The 22,466-nt window shown below is 40.0% G+C and overlaps 1 protein-coding gene across 1 annotated transcript in view; it reads left to right on the top strand.

The window, feature by feature from the left end:
* dock3 (dedicator of cytokinesis 3) overlaps positions 1 to 22,466 on the top strand; it is a 326,247-nt gene that overhangs the window by 135,738 nt on the left and 168,043 nt on the right. The window contains exon 5 of the mRNA XM_066698297.1: positions 5,644 to 5,740. Within this exon, the coding sequence (XP_066554394.1) occupies positions 5,644 to 5,740 (97 nt within the window). The remainder of the gene's footprint in view (positions 1 to 5,643; positions 5,741 to 22,466) is intronic.

Here is a 22,466-nt window from a genome sequence, read left to right as displayed (position 1 = left end):
ATTAACTAAATGCAAAGTGAGTGAACAGAAAACAAATCTAAATCAAATTCATAATTGATGTGATCACCCTTTGCATCAATTCTTCTAGGTACACTTGCACAAAGTCAGGGATTTTGTAGGCATATGGTCAGGTGTATGATTAAACAATTATACCAAACAGGTGCTAATGATCATCAATTCAATATGTAGGTTGAAACACAATCATTAACTGAAACAGAAACAGCTGTGTAGGAGGAATAAAACTGGGTGAGGAACAGCCAAACTCAGCTAACAAGGTGAGGTTACTGAAGTTTACTGTCAAAGGTCATACACCATGGCAAAACTGAGCACAGCAACAAGACACAAGGTAGTTATACTGCATCAGCAAGGTCTCTCCCAGGCAGGAATTTCACGGCAGACAGGGGTTTCCAGATGTGCTGTCCAAGGTCTTTTGAAGAAGTCCTTGAAGAAGGGCCGTAGACACAGTGGTCGGCCAAGGAAACTTACTGCAGCAGATGAAAGACGCATCATGCTTACTTCCCTTCACAATCGGAAGATGTCCAGCAGTGCCATCAGCTCAGAACTGGCAGAAAACAGTGGGACCCTGGTACACCCATCTACTGTCCAGAGAAGTCTGGTCAGAATTGGCCTTCATGGAAGACTTGCAGCCAAAAAGCCATACTTCCGACTTTGCAACAAGGCCAAGCGACTCAACTATGCATGAAAACACAGGAACTGGGGTGCAGAAAAATGGCAGCAGGTGCTCTGGACTGATGAGTCAAAATTTGAAATATCTGGCTGAAGCAGAAGGCAGTTTGTTCGCCGAAGGGCTGGAGAGCGGTACACGAATGAGTGTCTGCAGGCAACAGTGAAGCATGGTGGAGGTTCCTTGCAAGTTTGGGGCTGCATTTCTGCAAATGGAGTTGGGGATTTGGTCAGAATTAATGGTCTCCTCAATGCTGAGAAGTACAGGCAGATACTTATCCATCATGCAATGCCATCAGGGAGGCATCTGATTGGCCCCAAATTTATTCTGCAGCATGACAATGACCCCAAACACTATTTTTGAAAGCATTCTAACTTTACAGCATTTTTTCACACCTGCCTAAAATTTTTGCACAGTACTGTATATTTATGTATGTATTTTGATATATTGGACGTTTGTTTTAATAAAATTAGCAGCTTGCAAACTTATGAGGGAACATGACTCAATGTAGAAGTATAAAAGGCACATTGGTTTGTAGTGAAGCCAGATATTGAATACAATAGGTGACTAATCAGTGAGCAGTTGAACGTTCCTACTCGACTTCTTGGTTTCATTTGGACTGTTTTATTAATATGACCTGTGACCAAAGTGACCTGCCATTATCCACTTTTTTCTGCTCTCTATGGGGTTGGCTCAGTAAGAGTGATATTAAAACACTCAAAATCTTATTTACCCCTTGGAAACACTATGACGGACAGCACAGACTCTTAGGGTGGACAAAGTCCACAAAAATACATAATTAAATAAATGCTCCATCTCCTGCTACTGTTCTATGTTCTGGACATTTTTAAATTGATATTGTCGACTAAGATATTGAAGTTTTTTTTTTTTTTTTTTTTATCTTTTCATTTAAATTATTATAACGTATGCAACTCTTAGCTTTTTGGTTTATTTATTATACTTCAGAACCAATTCTGAATCAGCTTTTAAGTTACTGCTACAGTATACATGTGTCTGTTTGAGTCTATAAATACAGACGATAATTGGAAGGGTTTTAACGGGAGCTGGTAGTATAATATAAAAAATGACCAGATTCATTTTCATATTGGAAAGGCGAGTTTATTACATGCATCATAAAACCTCAGTATCCAGTATTAACTTTCATTTTTAATGGTGGTATATAACTATGTGCCGTGTGCGGTCAAGCCATGCTTGGATTAGAAGTGTCTTCTCGGGCACTGGCACAATCCAGCAAAAATAACACTTTGCTAAGAGACTATCCACCTGCTTTGGGATATTTCAGCACTCTTCCATCACTGACAGCCTCATACTCTTAGTGAGACCTGTTCCACCTGTATCTGTGGTATGATCAAGTAAATTAGGTGGTTTTATACACAGAAATCAGTCCACTTTGTCATACTAGATAGTGAAGTAACTGAAGTCAATGCGTCAGGTGTGACATTTAGCACTGAGGTTTAGATCATACTCACCACGTTCACCTTGCTTGTAACGCACCATTCTCTTGTCATCTTCTCATGTCAGCTTATGGTAATAGCTTGGCCGGGTTTTACCACGTCTGTCGGGCAAAGCGTTGCCGTCCTTTTTTTTTTTTTTTTTTTAAAGACCACCGAGATCATGACTGTGTCCTGAAAGTTTGTAAATGTGTGTAACGTGGTATAGTTGTATGTTGTGGGTTTACATGCTCAAGAATAATCTTTTTTTTTTTTAATTACATGTTTCTCGAGATGCTTATTGCAAAAATCAGTAGCCTTTACAATAGTTTTCTGTTCTTTTAACTATATGATATAGATGTCTTAGGTGATTTTCTTTGGCTGTGGCCATGCAATTTAACCATTTCTAGCACAAATGGCATAGCCATCACCTGGCTGCTCCCCCTTCATGATATCCTACTTTAGCTGTAAGCTGCCATCATTTCCTGCCCCTTTGGTGTTATTACTTTTCTGCTTTCGTTGGAACACATTTTACTGCTTCCTAGTGTTTGGCACCATGTGCAACCAAGTAAAAAGTACAGTGGGGAGTGAGGGAGTACAAATGACTCCTCAAACAAAACAACAACAAAAAAAAAAAGAATTGAAAAAGATCACAAAATGGTACTCCTGAGCAAAGTGAGATAAATTATACATTAAAAAAAATCCGTAGACTTCCAAAAGAACATCCATACGTATAACACCTTAGGGGAATATTCTCATGAGTTTAATTCATTTACTTGAATCAATATTTATGAGACACATCCCCAAACCCTGTAACTTCAGATCTAAAATTTCTGAGACCAACTGCACTGTCACTATCACCCTGCAACTCAGATTTATTTTATTTTATTTTATTTTATTTTATTTTATTTAATTAGCAAGGGGATCAGACAACTTTATGACTTTTAAAAATGATTTAAAAAGAAAGATCGCATTTCAAAATATGTTGTTAAATCGTGCCACAGATTGCATTTTTTTTTTATCAATAGCAAAGTTTAATTAAAAAGTATACTAATGCTACTGCTAAGTGCAGCTTCACGTCGATCAATTCCTTAATATAATACTGAGTGAAGCACACATACACATTTACCCATACGTAGCAGAAAGGATTCAGACTTCAAACAGGAATGCTGCCACTTCAAAATACTCTCATATTTAGACGATCTAAATTAATAATTTGCTTGAGATGATAATTTGAAATATATATATATATATATATATATATATATATATATAAAACCGCTTACATGTTCACTGGCACTAATTGTGATTTTTTTGTGTGCTGCAGTGTGCGACTACTCAGTGATCACTGTATGTCGGAGACAGCTGTGTGGCTCGGTGCCCATTGTCCTCTGCTCTCTACAGATACCAGTGCTGTGCTCGGACTGCTCCTAAGAGGCCCTTGTCACTCTCGCCATACAGCACTGGCAGCGAAACACACGATCTTTGAAGCAAAATGACACTTTCAACATTAAAAATAGGGGTTGCACAGTAGCACAGCAGTGCAAACACCAGAAATGGTTCCTCAGGGCTGCTATATTTTCTTTGTTGTCTTTGTCACTCACTGAATTGGATCAGAAGGCTGCAATGGAGGTGTTACTCCTGGAACATGTGACAGGAAATACACCAACATTTATCTAATTTTATGCTTCTATTAACATAAACAATGAAACAAGTGTCTCTAAAATTACCCAGTTTAACCAGTTATGCTATTTTAAGTTTAATGGTAGATGGTTTAGTTCTTGGCTGAACTGGGAGAACAGTCTTCAATAACATTATGATTCAGTTAAGATGCTGCAGCCTTTTGAGACATTTTGTCAAGTTTTCAAAGACGGCTTCTTCTCTCACTTGATTTAATTTGTGTGTAAGAGTAGGAGCTGTGTTTGGCATTTATGTGCTATCTTACATGTTTGCCATTACTCATGTAACATCATTATGTTGTATACTTTACTACTCTCTCAGAGCATATTATGTTTCCTAATACTATTATCTAAAATCGGTTTCAATTTGAGGCACAGTTTCTTTTTAAGTCATTATGAGGCATAGGGAGAGAGAACTGATCCTTCAATGCAGGCAGACTAGAAGAAACCTGGTTTTAAAATGTATTAAAATGTGTTGGAGTCTTGCCATTTATGTTACAGAATAGGAAAAAACTAAACTATATTTACTGAATAGAAAACATGTTTATGCTGATATTTCATCTTATAGGCATCCTTGGTTTCAGAGTACCATACTGTTTTCCCTGCTGAGTCACCTGTGCTTCTCTGTTAGCCGTGACTTCAGTCACAGCCCTGCCAGGCCTTATTGCTCATCCTTTCCTCTCGCAGTCCCCCGGTCCTGTGGTTGCGGACCCCTGGCTACCGGTCACTTATCATCAGGTTCACTGTGGTCACTGTCTGTACATCCCAAACAGCTGTCTGAGACACTCATTTACCTGAGAACGTTAAGATGAATTAAAAATAAACATCTTTGCGTACTAGCTCTACACAGTACCTGCACTAATGAATAATTGTATGTATGTGTGTGAGTGTGTATGTGTATTCATAAATACAATCAGCCTTGGCTATACAGTGGATCTTTTCAGAATAATACTTATCATTTTATTTGTGCAGACATGTCAGACAAGCTAGCTTGCATTGGGCTCATCTACTTTAATTTGTTGCTTATAAATGTCATAAACCCAGATTTGTAGTTCAAAATTTCCTTAAATCTTAAGCTTTCACAATACAACTATTAATTGTTTAATTCTAAATGTCCCAAAATTGTGATTACATGTATATATGAAGTATGTTTTATATACTAGGCCCAGGGCAGTTTTTATAACCGTATTTCAAATTGTATTTCTTTCCTTCTTTTTCGTCAAATTTACTTTATGGATTTGCAGAATAGCTATTTTGTGGTATATCTCAAAAACCCATTAAAGTCAATTAGGCAGCACAACCTGGAGAGTGCCAAGATAAAAGGAGACTCGATAAGATCCATTTATTTACATAGGGAATTGGAGAGGATACAGGAAGGACATGGGGAGACTGAATTAAAGAAAAAGCAAGATAAGTTAACAGCAGAACAAGGGAGACTGGAGAGAGATAGGGCAGGAACAAAAAAGAAAGCATGTTCCAGATAAAGACAGACAATGGTAACAGGCAGAGTGGATGAGTTGGGAACAAATGCCATTCTTGAAACACCTTTCACATTTACGTATTTTATCTGGTTACACACATTATGCAAGGAGAATCACAGTAACATATTTCTGCAGCATTATATAACCAAAGCCATAAGAAACTGCTGCTGACAGCGAACGGGTGATAATCCTAGCTTAATCCCATTAAATGTACATTTTTTCGGATCTTATTTTATTGGTGGTAAAAAATGCACAGTAGGAATCAAAGGAGAGAGGCGCCAGGAGATAAACCGTTTTGGGATGTTTTTGCGCAGTGACAAATTGTGTCTTTCTTCATCTTGTTGCAGGCAGTATGAGACAGTTGTCCCACTTGAAGACCCCATTGTGACTGAGGTGACTACGACTCTACAGGAATGGGCCGTCCTGTGGAAGCAGCTCTATGTGGTGAGTACAGATTCAGAAGCCTTATCAAGTGTGTACAGGGCCACGAATGCCAGTAGGAGACAGGGCCCCAAGAAAACATCAGATATGCACTTGCTTATACCGAGATTACACTGACTGCTTTTAGGAGGGCTCTATGCAGATTTAAGACGGTATGAATGCTACAGTCAGAATGAATATCCGACTTAAAAATGGCCTGCTCAAGCTTTGGCCATGTGATGGCTTAGAGCTGTCCTAACTGCAATGTAAATGCAGCCAGTCTTAGGAAGACTCACACACAATGTGAGCATCACTAGGAAATCCTCCCATGACTTGAGTATTACTATAGGCAACTCCTCCAAACGGAAGAATACAAAATCACAGATTATACTTATTTCTCTAATCATTAACTTATATTTGGTAAGAACTTATAAATAAATAATAAGAAATAGTTTTGGTTTGGTTTTCCCAAAACATAATTTGCGTAAGTGAGAAACAAAGTCCTAGGCAACCAAATTAATATGTTATGTATATGCTTTCAATATATAAAAATAAGAAAGAATGAGGAAAAAATGGTGTCTAACCAGCTTTAAAATTCAAAAAGGGAACCTTTAACAATGCTTTCAAGTTATTTGATTATTAATATTTATATTGTTACAGGTAAGCTTATTTGATGAAACCTTTATTTCATGTATTTTTTTAATGCGATTGCAGTTGTCTACCGGAGGGCGATTCAGTGACAAATTAATTTAATAAATAGGTCTAATAGGTTTCAAACACTATAAGCAGGTGTATCTAGACAAGGGAAGCTTGTGTATTTGTGTCCACACGTTTTGATCTTGCCATGTATTGATTAAAATTGTTATAATTGTCAATGTGTAGAAGATATGATCTTTTGCATTAAACACTGTTTTGGATGCAAAGTTTATGCATTATTGGTCCGTTGTTGTCTTTCCTTCTTTTTTTTTTTTCCTCTTTTGCTGCTTTAATTTTCTAATTAGTTTATAGCAACCGAAAGTAGACTATACAGAATCATGAATTGGAATCATGCTTGCAGTTGAACCAAAGCTGCTTTAGGTCGGGTTTTGAAGTGTAAATGCAGTTTTATTGTAGCAGCGGATCTGTGTGATCTCTTCCAGTGTGGGGGGTGTTTTCTTCTTTAGTAGACATGGAACCCAGATTGTATTTAGCTACATGAGGTCTAGAACAGCAAGGCAACCTAATAGCTGGATTTCTGCTGCACTGAAGTCTGTGGGAGCTGTACAATCCCAATCAAAAGAACAGGGTTGTGTATATATCAGTTTTATTATTAAGTTTAAAGTGCCATTCATACAGAAAGAAAATAATGAAAAAAATGCTTTTTATACATATATAGCATACTTTGCAAAGCAGCAAAAAATGTGATGCATGAAAAAAGATGGGGAATTTAAAACATCTTCCAAGATTGTTATATTTCTGTCCAACCTATCGTGACCTAACACTAACCTACAGTTGTATAGGTGACACTTTGTCCAGGTAAAAGTGCTATTTTTTGCATCAGAAATTGTCAGTTTACCTCATATTGGAGAAAAGCATTTACCCACTCATACACAAATACTCCCTTTTATACTTTAAGTGTTTCCATTTGCTGTACAGTTCAATATTGAAGGTTGGTGCTAATTAAAACCTGTTTCGCATTCTGTAAGTAGTTGGTGCTACCTCAGAGGCCAACAACTTTCCAATCGGTGAAACAACAGAACAGTTTAACAACGGATCACATTGAAATAATAATTAAAATGAGAGATTTAAGATTTCAGAACTTCAGAAATGCGTTCGTGTTACAATCATATTCAAGGTCTTTGCAGGGAAATTAAAGCACACAAGCTCAAAATTGTTTAGTCTTTTAAAAATGTGTTTTGTTATGTATGTATATGTTATATTTCTACACAATGTTTTATGTGGTTAATTTGCATTTATAGACAGAGAGGTAAGTCAGCTGTTTACAGTGTCATGTCATGCTGTGATTGTATTACTTCATAGACCTTTAAAGGAAGAATAATGAAAACAAAACAAAAAAGTGTTGCCATAAAATCTGTTCAACAGGCCTCTACTTTGTCTTGGGGATCAAAGCCCACAGTTGTTGTGTGCACTCTGCTCTTATTATAATGATGATTAGTCAAAATAAGCTCTCATCTTGAAAACGGCTTGCTCTCTGTACCTGAGGTTTGTTTTTTCTCTTTGTAGTCTGGGCAAACAAAATGTAATTGTCTCAGTGGTATTTTAGCATTTTTAACTCTTCAGTTTGTTGTTGAATTTTCTTCAAAACATTTTGAACTGTTGTTTGATGACATACTAGCCAGTTTTACAAGTTTACGAGTGCACAAATGACTGCTGGCAACATGTTCTCATGTCAGGCACATAGTTTGCTTAGCATTTACATATTCATGGCAGTTCCAGTCTTCATGTATTTACTGAACTTGCAGATTATTGTGAACTCTTGAAGATTTAACCTAGTATAAGCTACTGTATTCTTGTGTGCAGAAATTAAACATGGAAGCATAAACATTTATTTTTCATGGTCAGCCTGCTTTCAGTATCCTTTGCATTTGATATCTGGTTCATTTGAGAGCCAATCAAGATTATGCAAGGCCTTTTTTAATAAACAAAACTAAAGAAATTACTTCAGACCTACTTTTTGTGTAAATCTTAATTTTCCAGTATTTGAAAGACCATATTGATTCTGTGACATTTTAAAGAATCATTTGGATTTAATAAGAATGGAAAATGCCAATAAATTCCAACAGTGAAAGTGTCTGGAGCACCAGTGGTCCATAGTAGGAAGAAGACAGATTTGAAAAATGACTTCTGTCATTCAGGCCCAGGTTCAGAAAGCAATAAATCACTGGTTTTGAATGTTGATGCAATTGGCTCTCAGGAAAATTAATCCGATTCATAGAGAACTTAATTGCTGACATTTCCCAGAGGTCAGACTCTGCGTTTTAAAATTACCACAAGTGTACCCTGCACATTCTTAAATTAAAATTCCAAGAGGTAGACCAAACAGGTTCTCAGTTCAAAAGCATGCATTTATAACCTCAGATTCATGGAAAGGTTCGAGTAGACTGCAGACACAAAGTTTAGATGATTCGGTGATGCTTTTAAATGCCCAATTTTTGTAGAAGATCCCTCTTATAGGAGGCCCACCATTAGAGTTTTGATCCTGGAATCATACTAGAGGCTTAATTATATGGCATTTCGATGAAGAAAACTTTATGGATGTTGCCTAGTTTATGTATGCTCTTGTTTTCTTTGGTAATGCATATTCCAGTAACTCCTACCAATTACTGTATTTCATGCATCAAGGATCTAGCTCGCCCAAGGCATTGGTTGATGATAACAACCATGGAATTTCAGGATTGACAATTGTCAGTATTGAAATATTTGCTTCTACTGATTTTCCATCATATCAGTGCATCAATACACACTTTGTATATGTTTTTGTGTGTGTGCATGTGTGCATATCATAATCAGCAGCAGCCTTTGTCAATGTAGTTCTGCATTTTGGCCTTACTAAGATTTTTCCCACTTTGTTCATAGATTTAGTGTAACACAATGGAAGGTGGCATATTGCATGGGTAGGCAAGGGATTTGGGTGCAGAGTTGATTGATACTGAGCTACCTTAGGTCAAGGAAGCAAAATAACTAAAATAATTTTTAGTTCTGCCTTTGTCAGTAGTGGTCTTTTTCAGAAATACTGAAACGGTATAAACTTAAAAACTTTAACATTACAGCCTAATATCCATTTTGATTTCAGCCTCAACTTTGATGTTAGCTTTCCTTGTCTTGCATCAAAGCTGCTTTCTTATGTAAAACCAATCATCCTACACTCTGGGCAGAACTAGGCTGTTTACTGGAAGACCTACAGAAAACAGACAATGAGAGAGTTTGTGGTCATGATGCAGAGAAAGGGATTTTTCCAAACATAGGATCTTTGTCCTAACAAATTTTTAAAAGCCAGGAAATCATTTAATCTCTTCTCTCTCTCTTCATTTGTGCTTCCTCCACGTCACCCTCCCGTTAATGCTCAGCTAGTGGTACGAAACAGATAGATATTTTTGGTCCTTCTTTGTTGACAGGCAGTTGGCTACACACCTGTACCTGCGTACGGTCAGCTGACTGCCTGAGTGAGGTTGCTTCTGGGGCTTGTAGTTTTGTTTATACAGTGTAGAGCTATCAGTTACTGTCTTACAATATGTATATATATAATTGATAAAATGGTTAATAGTAACCAGAACTATTTATTTTGCTTTGCCGTTTATAGACTGCACATTTCTACAACTTTGTCTCCTTCCTGTTTATTTGGCTCAGTTATTTGTGTAGTCCTTTGTTTATGATTTCCCTCATTCAATCAAGGTATTAAACTGGCGTGGACTCAGCGTTTGCGTATGAGAAAAAGTACATGAAAGCAGACAGTATGACATTGTGGAAAGATATCCTGGATATACTTCATACAAAAAACACTTCAGTACTCACCTATGTCTTAATGAAGTGGGGGAACCATTCTTATCTATTTCTGGGCTTTGGATAAACTGTGATCTTTTAGGGCGCATGTTTGAGATACAGAAAGCAAATAGTCCCTTCTTAACTCTGTGCTCTTCTATGAATTCACCCATCCGAGCACTCGCTTTTCAGAACATATATAATCATGCCAAGGCCTGGAGCCTGTAAATGGCTTTCATTTTGGAGAAGTTCTGGTCAGTGATCCTGTTTTAAAAAGGATGAGCTCTGGCTTTGCTGAGGTGTGTCAATGACTTTTCCCCTATTTTAGATGATCCTTCTCTGTTATTATCTGGTACAGCATGTTTCAGAGCATGTCATAACATGATGCAAGACATAATTTTCAACCTTCACCATTTAACTTCTGTCTTTGCCAAGAAAACATAAACAAACTGTTCAATTGAGGTTCTCATGCAGATGCCTGCAGCTCAAAATGTGTGTATATAATATATATATATATATCTATATATCTATATATCTATATATCTATATCTATATCTATATCTATATATCAATGGCTTAACAAACAGAGACATTTTAATACCATCCCTTTATTCTGATTTTTGAAACAAACTTCTAAGTGGAAAAACAGATTTAACTACAGATGCTGTTTTTGCAAAGTAGATTTACCTGCTTTTGGATAAACTCCTTTGGTTTATTTTGGTGGTTGTGGCCTTTGTGTTTGTTGCTGTTGCTCCTTGTTTGTTTTCCCTGATACAAATGTTGTGTTTATTGATAGATTTCAACTCGGGGGAGCCGATTCAATCAAGCGTGCACTATATCCTTGGATTCTTGAGCTGCCAGTAGTTGTAAGCAGAGGAAATGAAATATTCATACAGGTTTGAGCAGCCTGACCAACAGACTGTAACAAACCCCAGTTATCTTCCCATGGTTTGTTTTTAATCCCTGGTCTCCACTGCTAGCCGCCAGTACTAAATGCCATCGTGTGGAATAAGTAGAGGGACTCCTGAAAGCCACAGGCTCCTGGAGAGAGATGTTGTCAGTATTGTATACCAATATGTCAGACCTGACCAACTAACAGCGCCACAGTACCCCTGCACAGAATGGCACTACACAGACCGACACTTTAACTTCAAATTAAGACATCATCTTGAAGGGGCTGCTTTCACAGTAACAAGTGGGTTGTAATCTATATTTATAGATTACAGAGTGGCAGCAATCTGGAATTTGTCGTTTAGTTCCCTTTCACAGTTCCGAAACCAACCTCCTGCAGATAATATGAAATGAGTCTTTGGGCCATGTAATTTGATCATGTGTGAGATTGTGTGATTCAACTGGTGGTTGTCTTTGGCTTTTGACTTTGCTGGTTTAATGCACGCCTCCTTGCTGGCAGCCTGGCATGAGATTCAGGCTATGCAGTTAAGTACCAATACAAAGCTAACTGTCTGACTTCTTCGCCAGTATCCAAATAGCCAAATACCAACCTCATGGTAGCACAGGTAGTTTCCAAAGGGAAATAACAAAAAAGTGATGTAGACTAGTCAGAAAGACTGAGGAGGTTAAAATACACTAATTGTTGTGTTTTGAATTAAAATTGCACGCAACATGGAAGTTAACTCCATTTTGTGCAACCAGAAGACTAAAACCAACAGACTGAAACTGATATGTTATTGAATTAAGGGGCACCATGTGTTGATATTTTGTGAAAAAATATACATTATCCTTTTAACAGCATGGTCCTTTTTCTTCCCATCAATACAGAGACATTGTATTTGAAATAACTACTCCTATTGTTTGTGTGCCCTTTGCTCCAAAGGCTCTAGACATTTTGACACATGATGGGTTTCTAGAGGTTCCCTGAGATTAAACAAATGTTCCCATACAGTGAGTGTTTTGATCCTTTCCTAAATTAATATGGTTAATTACAGCCAGGGAATATGTCAATGCAATTTTCATTGATTTAAATCATATGTATATATATTTAGTATATTTAAATTAATAATATAATACAATAATGATAATATATATGTGTATGTTCAATGTCATATTGTAAAATTATCAATATATGTATCAATATAATCAAAGATGAAAATTGCAATATCTGTCTCTTCATGGACAATGTAAAACACCTGTCTTGTGTCAGTCACTGGGTGGAGGTTTGGCCAAAGGGTAACCCAAAATATTAAAATAAACATTCAATGTAATATAAAACATCTACAATTTATAGAATTTTACGAAAACTATAGCATATAGGGACCATGGCAATTGTGGACTCATCTAAAAGGATTTTTAGGAAACCAGACAAGATATGAAGGACTTTGTCATTTTGATAAATTATTTATGGCATATAGAATCATAGCATTTGAACAAGATTAAAAACTCCTGGCCAGTAGATTTAGCATGGCCTGATTAGAGCCATTACATAATTACACCATGTGTTTTTTTGCAGTCCTGCCAATTAACTACAAATTTGAGCTCCATCCAAGTCCTTTACAATAAATGGGAGTTTAATTGTAATTTACAGCCAATGTGTTAAATCACTTTCCTCCTTTGAATCCACAAAACTGTTTTGTTAATCTACTCACTATTGTAGGTGGTATGAAAAAGCCGAAAAAAACTAAAATGGATTTGAAGCTATCTGGAATCCCAGTTGCTAACTGAAGTCTTACAAAATGCATCTTTCCATTAAAATGTCGAATGCACTATCAGACCTGTAACTCACTGGATAGGTTTTAAGGAAACATGAATGGGATTCCTGATGTAATTATTAACAAGTTGCTGGACATCCAAATCACAAAAGCAACACACTTTGTTTGAGTGCTATTGTATTACTTGTTAATCTTTCAAATTCTGGAGAGGGGCTGATATTCATAGGGTGCCACACCATTACTGATACCACCTACAAACCTGGAATGTGCAAAGATTAGCAATTCAACTGGCTAAACTGATTTCAGGCATTAATAACACCAAATAAAACAATAACAACAAAACACAAACCAAATAATAAAGAAACAACAACAACAAAGAAAAAAGAAAGTGCACAAGTGTCCTTTTGAAGCAGTCCAGACATCTGTCCTTTAGAGGGGGAATTCAACATCATAGCATCAGTACGCACCTGCATCCTTATAGTATCTGTTGTGACATGATATTGAAACATCTGAGCCATGACTTTGGTCGACAGATGACAAAATGTATATATATGAAATTTGACACCAGAAATTTGTTTTGAATTTTGCTGTTTACAGTTGCTGAATGTCAGTGTCAAATTAAGGTCACAAGCTGTCAAGAGCTTTATGAGTTCAGACTAACCTGGACAGATGGCTCTCACATTGGAGACGTTGGTGGCGGTCAGTCTGAATATAAGTAGTGGATAAATGTGTCTTTAAATGCTGTAGATTGCAGTAGTAATTCAGAAGAAATCAAGATCCTCATGTCCTGGTTAGCCCTATTGTCACATAATCTGCAAGTGAGTGTTTTACACAGAATGGGTTTTTGCACCGACAAAGTACCCCATTAAGACTGCATACTGCCGCTCCTGAGAGTTGCTTTATTAGTTCTTACATTAAGAGAAATGAAACTATCGGGGTGGGGGGGGGGGTGTAATGGCTTTTCTAGTCTGATCTGATGTTTTATTTCTTAAAATGATCGCTGAAAAAGGATTTAATGCTTCATTGAGCTCAACATTGCTTCTCCTACACTGTGTAAATACATGTTTTGGGTGCCTGTTGGTTACAGAGCAGACTTACTGTAATCCTGGCTCCCGCTCCAGGACAGTCTAGCATCGTGGTCGCATAAAGAGCATTAACATTCCCCTCATCGGTAACCGTGGTCTGCAGGACTGGGGAGAATGACAGACAGGCTATTAATCTCCTCTGTCTCTAAACAGTTTCAGTCTCAGTGATGTTAAGACCACCATTCCTGCCCCCCCTTCACTCTGTCTTGAAGAGCCGCTGACAAATGAGAAAATACCATCTGTACAATAGCAGGTCTCCCTAACTTCCTCTCAGAAGCCCTAGCCATCAGAGTGTCTGAAAGCACATGACTTCATATCACAGGCGGCCCTTGAAGAGGTTCTCACTAGTGGGCATTTTCCAGGATGTGATCAAATACCTTACTTTTTATTTTAGTTTATTATACTCCTGGTGCTAGATTAATTTTATTTTATTATGTTTTTTTTTTTTTGTAGGAATAGTACTAGTATTCGTAGTCAGTTGTAGTTGTTGAAGACTAGATGAATTTGAATAAGAAAACAATCACAGGAAATTGCACATTTCTTTCATTTTATTAATTGGGGATCATAAGGACCCATTCAGCACTGTAATAAAATGAACAATGAGTCTCCCTAGCGAAATCACCAAAAGAGGGAGAAAAAAGACATCTGACATTGTATTGGATACATAAAAATGCATTTGACCTTTATTGCTTCACAAAAAAAAAATCTATTGTTTTATAATGGTATGAATGCATATGTGGAATATGGAGTTTGTGTATATTTGCCTAAACCCAAAACATATGAATGATTTTAGACCATGCATACTCTTTGTAGATGACATACAGCTTAATACCAGGGTGCAGTGTATGTATCCAAGGTAATCAGATTACTGTTTAATCAGTTTGGAAAGGGTGAAACAACTGAAAATGCACAACCTTAAAGATTGGTTTGTTCCTGTATACTGCTGTTAATCTGTATAGCAGTTTAACGGCAAGTAAACCGTATAGTTGGTAATCTACATCCCTCTCGCTCACTTGCTGTACTGTAAAAGGCCTCATCCAGATCTCCTTCCTGTCTTTGAATGGGACGAAGAATGTGTCAAAACCCCACACATCAGCACCGAGGAGCAGCGGGGGGTGCTGGGCCTTGGGTGCAGAGCACGCTTTCGTTCAGGGGGTTTCGCGGAGAAACAAATCCGCGCCAAGGGAGCGCTGAGGAGAGTGGAAGTGATAAGTTGTCACTTGTGCTTACTTCCGTGCGAGTAACTTGTAGACGAGGTAGAAGGCCGGGCTGTGATGGGCCTGCGGGGCTCGGTGGGGGGTGCAGCGAGGCTGAACGGGGCCTGGGCTGCAGAGATGCTGCCATGGCTTGGAGGCCGATGTGTACAGCGCGAGGGCCCTCCTCTTGTCTTCCTGTGTGGGTCTTGCTTAGCACACTTTTGGAAGGATCAGACATTTTCGGGCATCGCCGAGGGGTCTCATGACAGGATAGGATAGATATGGCGACTGCTGATGCTATGCCAGTGCACCTCTTGGAGCGCTGCCTGCTTTCTCTGGTTGCAGACACCATCTCTTTTGTGTTAGCCAAGTTCTGCTTCTTGAATCTGTTTTTTATTTTCAGCCCTCCCCCTTCCCAACTTTACATTGTTACAGGACTTTTGTTTACCCTCTCTACAGTAAATCTGACATGATTGGTGTGGATCAGTGTCATGCATTTATAAGACCATTACACGGCAGGCCTCCAATCTTATTCTGCAGTATACAGAGAAACTTTGCTATAGATTAGTGTAATTTCACTTCTCTCTCTTCTCTCTCCCCCTCCCCTTTACCTCCTCTCTCTAACTGTGTATTGAACAAACCATGCTCTTTTCATTGGTGCTTTTCCATCATCTTTTGTCTAATAAAATGTCACAGACTTTTTTTCTCCCTCTGTCTATCTATCATCCTGTCTTGTATCTACTGCATTTGAAATATCTGAAGATATATAACAGTGAAGCAAGTGTGGCTTGTCACACACATCCAGTTGTCAGAAGCATAAAAACCAACCATGTTCCTGATAGATTCCAATGAATAACCATTTGTAATTCACACAGAGATTGTGTATTTTTCATGCCAGGACAGCAGTACAGGCAAAGCCATCTCAGTTCTGTCTCATTAAGTCTTTTCATATCTGTGAACAGATAATTGTATCCCTTTTAAAGAGTCCACTATAATTCTAACATGTTACCAGTGCAGTCATTTCAAACGCTGACACGTTGTGCATTGTAAAGTAGCTGATGGACTCCGATGGAACAGAAGCAGAAGCAAGTCGACTCTGACTAGGAGAGACCCAGCTGTTCAGCTTCATCTTAGCTGTGACTGGAAATGAGGCCTCACTCCAGAATGGGCAACGTCACCTGTAGCTGTCTGCTTGACTTGTGAAAGCCAGTTTTGCACTCTTCCCGTAGTGAAATTCAGCAGCAGCCTCAGTGATCGGTGTTTTGCACAGCACCGGCCTGGCTTCACACTCTCAAGAGGCCAGCAGGCTAGATATCGATGTACTTGTGCTGATATAACTGCAGCGGGATGACCTCATCGCTTTACAGCATAGGCCCTCTCTGTGTGTCTCTCTACATGCTGTCTCTGTGTATTTGACTTGAATTGATGGAATATGCTCAGCTGAGGAGCACAGGCTTGGAGGTCATAGTACCAGGACTTTGTCAGAGTTTGCATTTTTATAACCATGAGATTCACATTGAATTCTCCTTCAATTGCGTCTCTTTTTGCACATTGGCCTTTCATAGCCATTTCTGTTTCTGAGCACATTTTGCAAGTTCAGACACACACACACACACACACACGTATGCACATATACAATGATGGATGGTGAGAGAACCATATAATTGGAACACAAAAGAGCAGATAACAGCCTGTTCAGTGATTCACACATGTGTTCGCTGCCTGACTGTCTCCCCTAACTGCATAATCTTCCTGCTTATGGATTTGTATGCCTTTGCTTACTCTATAAATTGATGCAACTGAAGAGATAGGGGGCATAGTTTATGCCACCCTTCCCCCCACTGACTGTAACTTGGGGCGGGAGGCTTCTGGTGTGAAGCAGTGTGCTCTCTGATGCTTCAGAGGCAGACCTCCATGCAGGCGCAAACGATGTTTGCACAGAAACCTCTTTAATATCTCACCCACAATCATTCCTCTTGGTCAGGCACTGCATCCAGGCAGATCCATAAGGTCAGTTAATTCTATTTAAACCCTGCCTTAAACCAGCCCACCGGCCATGTGGAAATCAAACTAATCCACTTCTTTGTCTTTCAATGTGGTCCTTTCTTCTAGGGCCAAGCTGCAGAAACAAACTGCAATATTTACTGTTCTGTAAAGGCAGATCAAGAGAAGGATAGTGAATCAAAACGGTGTATTGCAGAAATCTGAAGGATGGACATAAAAACACATTTTTAAGCTTCAAATATAAAAAGGAAACTGACCAGCATTCTTCCAAGCAGGTTATAAAATGATGGTGCCAAGGTCTAGCACAACACTAAATCAGTGACCTGTCATACTGAGTCTTCCCCTTTCTTTATTTTTTAAGATCTGCAGACATAAGTATAATAAAACACCAGGTGTGTGAAGTAATCCTGTCAATTTAAATGGTTTGAATGTATTTATTTTCCCCACCTGCTAAGAGCTAATGGCACCATTGCAATGTTAAGGCTCCAGCAAAACACTTTTTCCAGTAGCTCAAGTTTCATAGAAAACACTTTTATATGTCAGGGTTTTGTTTAAATGATTTTGCCACTGCTAACACCCCTAATAATATAAAGCTACAGTGATATTCTTTTAAGAGAATCTGTTGCATTGTTTCACTGTGAATTTCAACATTATCCCGTACATCTTGGGAATATTACTGCTTTAAATAATACTTAAATGTAAGTATTGTCCACACATTTCAAACTGTTAAAAAAAATTGTTAATTATTATTATTATTATTATTATTATTATTATTATTATTATTATCATTATTATATATTTTTTTTTGACCAAGTGAATAGGGAACAAAACAGGCATTTATGAGTTCATTCGCATTTTTAATAGTAAGAGGACAAGAAAACATAATTTAGGAAATGCTCAGTCAGTATGTAACCACAATAAGATATGTTCTGTTATGTGGTGTCTTGACATTTTTCATTATACTTTTTCTAAAGTTATCCTCTAGTGTGTGGGCAACACTACCAAGCCACAATACAAATGCTGATTCACTGGAAACCTTCAAGACGTGATGAGGCTGACTGAAGAGAAAACTAGTCATAATTACAAGTGTCTCCTCTCCTTTTATATTCTTTTCAAATGTTTTCCTTTTACCTAATATATTCATAAAATGTATCCTGTGGGCAACACCAGCCCTTAATCAGGCACAGATTGTCAGGTTGATGGACTTCATCTCTGAAGCGCATGGTTTGCATATCATGCTGGGTTTGATTATAATTCATTCCCCTTCCCTTATAATTAATTTCTCTTCTGCGTGCATTGTGTTGAACAGTTCTTGAGAGAAATATATCGTGCACCTTGCAGAAAACCTTAAAAGGAAAACACAGAAAGCAAAATAAGTAGTGGGAATCCTGGCTTGAGTATCCCTGCCTCCCATCTTTGGAAGGCTCATGTTATTCTGAATACATTCAGACCTCTACTACTGTAATCCCCCAGCTAATCCTTCAACAATCCCTGTAAACAAGACACAGTCTCCAGAAATTAATTACATATTAATACCAACTAAAAATAAAGGAAGGGGGGACATTTTTTCTGTTCCATCCAAGCTCCGGGGCTCCGGCTGCGCTTTCGGTTTCAGTTTCAGAACACAAATAGGACATTTAAAAATAAATAGTCATGTCTATGTATATTCTGACTGTGTGCTGTGTTGGTTTTTTGTCCACAGGGCTTTTTCCTCCACAGCGAGAGTGCTAGCAGCAGCAGTAAAATCTGCGGCCCTGCTGCCCGGCCTGAGCCTCGGTGTGTCATAAAAGATCTCACCCGCATGAGGGGCTCCTCCGCCAGCTTGCACCCGCACTGTAGCCCACAGCTGCGGCTGAAGGAGATCTCGCTCACTCAGCTTGCTGGGATTGAGCTCAGCTACGCCTCCTCGTCCGTGTCTGCAGGCCTCTGTTTTAGGCCCCACTTCGGCTGGTGGCCTACTACCCTCGGACCCCGGCCCCTGCGTCACCTGGTGTCTCTGGAAACCCCGGCACACATGGTGTGGTTAAGCCTACGGGCCTACGTGGCACTTGTATCCGGCACCTGGTGCTTGGAATATACAGTGTTCTGTCCAGCAACAACAAGAATGCGTCTGGTTGGTATTGCAGTGCCCCTGTGTCCATAAAGGCGCGAATTGGCTGCAACCTCTGGGTCCGCTATGGCACGCCCTGCATCTGGCCTGGGTTTACCCCGTTGCACCCCAGCCCCAGCAGCATAGGCAGCCTGCCGCAGCTCGCCGACGGGGAGGCCTCCCAATCGCGACTCCCAGGCCACAGCCCAGGCAACAGTCTCACCCTCCTGCCGATCTCCACCAGCGTCTCACTGGCAGGCAGGCTTGCTGCCCTAGCCCCCAGCAGCCCACGGCAGCTCGTGGTAGGAGGCCTGGCCCAACCTTACACCCCTCTGCAAATTTGAAACTCTGCACCCAAGACTCTTGTGTGCTCCAAATTATATCAGCCCCATCTTGGATCTGAGGCACCTGAACTGCCACCTCAAGGTGTTGCGCTTCAAGATGCTCAACCTGCGCACCATGTCCCAACCATCAAGCCCGGCAACTGGTTCTCCACGGTGGATTTGAAAGATGCGTACTTTCACATCCCCATTGCCCAGGCGCACAGGAAGTCCACAATTACCTAGATGACTGGCTGGTTTGTTCTGACTCAAGGGAGCAGGTTCAGAGCCACACGAACCTGATTCTAGGCCATCTTTCTGAATTGGGCCTCCGGGTCAATCGAGAGAAGAGCCGCCTAATGCCAACTCAGCAGGCACAGTTCCTCTGTCTCGATTCCATTGCCATGCTCGCCATGCTGGCACCAGAGAGAGTTGCCTCCATACACGTGTCTCTCCCTTTTCCAACTGAGAGCTTGTGTCGGGGTATCCTTTTGCCAGAGGCTGCTGGGCTTCCTAGCGGCTGCATCACAGACCCTCCCCCTCGGCCTCCTCCAATTGAGGCTGCTGCAGTGGTGGTTCAGGTCTCTCAAGATGCACCCTTGCCAAAACGTGTGAGCAAGTTATATGCCCTGTCCGTACACCCATGGTGTGTCCGTTTTGCAGGAGATGGCTCCAGGGTCATGCTACGGCCTAACCCAGCGTTCCTCCTGAAAGTGCTGTCTCCATGTCATGTCAACAGGCCTACTGATCTGATGGCTTTTCATCCTGCTCTCTTCTCTTCAGAGCAGGAGAGTCGGTTTAACCTGTTCTGCCCTATGCAGGCCCTCAGGTGCTATTTGGAACACACTAAGGGCATTTGGCGCTCAGACCAATTGTCTGTGTCTTATGGAGCACAGACACAGGGCCAGGTGCTTTCAAAGCAGCGCCTCTCGCATTGGATTGTGGACACTATTACCATGTCCACCGGTGCCCTAACACCTGAACACCTGAATAGCTGGTGGCTCACTCGACTCAAGGCGATGCCACATCGTAGGGCCCTTTTTCAAGGCACCTCCTTGGCAGACATTTGTGCAGCTGCAGGTTGGGCTTTGCCACCTACATTTGTCTGGTTATACAGGTTTGATGTGACAGGACCGGTCCCTTCCATTGGGAACCTGATGTTGGCTGCAGTCACGCTCTTATTGGAGAAACACCATCTGTCCCGGCAAAAGAGGATGAACCTTGCGCAGATATCATGTTTTATAGAACAGGAAGTGGGAAGGGACCTGTTCTGAGTGATGAGCACAGGGGCCAATGGCAGCTTTGATAGAGTGACGTTTTCGATCACGTTCCTATGAAAATGCGCAGAAATCCCTCCCCCTTGGGCAGTGATCCTTTTTCAGATAACCGGGGTTGCAATTACAACCTCTCGTTATCATGCCTTTCAAAATGAAACTCCTTTTTCAACTCCCAACAGTCCAACTTCAACTTCAACATACTGTGTGGTGATGGGCATGGCGCTGGGGTGTCTTAATAAGGCAAGGAAATATGGTGCAGGTGAGATTTATTGCATAGTGCGGCTGTGAGCAATACAGACATATACAAACCAAAAACAAAAGCCTAGCTCGTCTCAAGCCTAATCTAAATGTAAAATGGGTCCCTCTGTTCACAGATATACTAATAAAAGACAAACACACTCAGCAACCAGCCCACATCCATAATCCACAATCAAGGTCAAGTCCATAAGCCAAAAGTTCATTACCAGTTCTTGTCCTGCTTTTTGCTTGCTCACTTCTTAGCCATCACACTACTGGCACATCTCCCTTGCTCTTCCTGTCTCTATGCAGGAGTCAGGCCAATCAGGGGAGTTGTGGGGATCAGGTACTCCCCTAAATTGATTCATCCCTAGGGCTTGTCAGTGCCATTCCTGCTGGGTATGTTGTGACCCTCCCAGCACTTCAGCAAACCTAGCAGCAAAACACAATCAATGTCACAAGAACAACAAAAAAGGGCAAAAACACAAAACAAAATGATTGTCCTGTTTCTTTACTTCTATGATTAATGATGTCTGTAGCATGCGCATGTCATTGTCAAGTGTCTGCCAAGCAGAGGAGACCCTGAAGGGGGTTTGTGTGCTGTGTGAATGTGGAAAGACAAATTCCTCCCCCCAAGGCTGTTCCTGTCTTAGGTGGTGTGTCTACCTGGTCAGCACTGGAGACGTCTCTTCATGTCACTCCTGCCCTCACTGTGCGCTGATGTCGAGATTCATCTTGGCAGTTTCTCTAAACTCCACGAGAGGAGGGTTCACACATTTGTAGAGCACCCCTGTGGTGTCAGTCGCAAACACACAATATACTCAATATTTTCCTCAAATGTCACATTTAATATACAATGTAATATATACCTTGGGGTGTAATTTTATACCAATCAACAGACGTGATGTATGATGTAGACTGTGAGAGTTCCATCACCTGAACTATGGTCATTGCACTGAACATCATCCTTGGAGACTACATGCTGCACACTGAACTGCAAAGGCAATGTTGTATGTTTGAGCTGAGCACAAGAGTCTTGACCCACGATCCTGTACATGTCAGTGTCCGTGTCGGAGCATTTCAGAGCTTCACAGCTTTATGATGATTATGGTAGAGCACAATACAGCTGTGGAAGTGTCTATACTGCTCTTTATGTACTTTCCACAAACTTCAGTAAATGTGTGGATCTTAGTTTTAAACAGACATTTTATTATTTATTATGCATTGTACTGTCATCTAAATGAGATTCTTGACTTTCCTATATGAACCATATTGTAGAGCAGCCATCACCATTTTTTCCCTGCAAGAATTAATCTGTTCTATGAATAATGCATATAACCTATCCCTTCTTACAGATGTTTCAGGAGGGAAAGTAATTATTCTAAATACTGGAATAA

This window comes from Amia ocellicauda, chromosome 3 (genome assembly GCF_036373705.1).
Source record: "Amia ocellicauda isolate fAmiCal2 chromosome 3, fAmiCal2.hap1, whole genome shotgun sequence".
Classification (NCBI taxonomy): Eukaryota; Metazoa; Chordata; class Actinopteri; order Amiiformes; family Amiidae; genus Amia; species Amia ocellicauda.
Note: the sequence above shows the minus strand (reverse complement) of the source record. Positions and strands in the feature narration are given on the sequence as shown.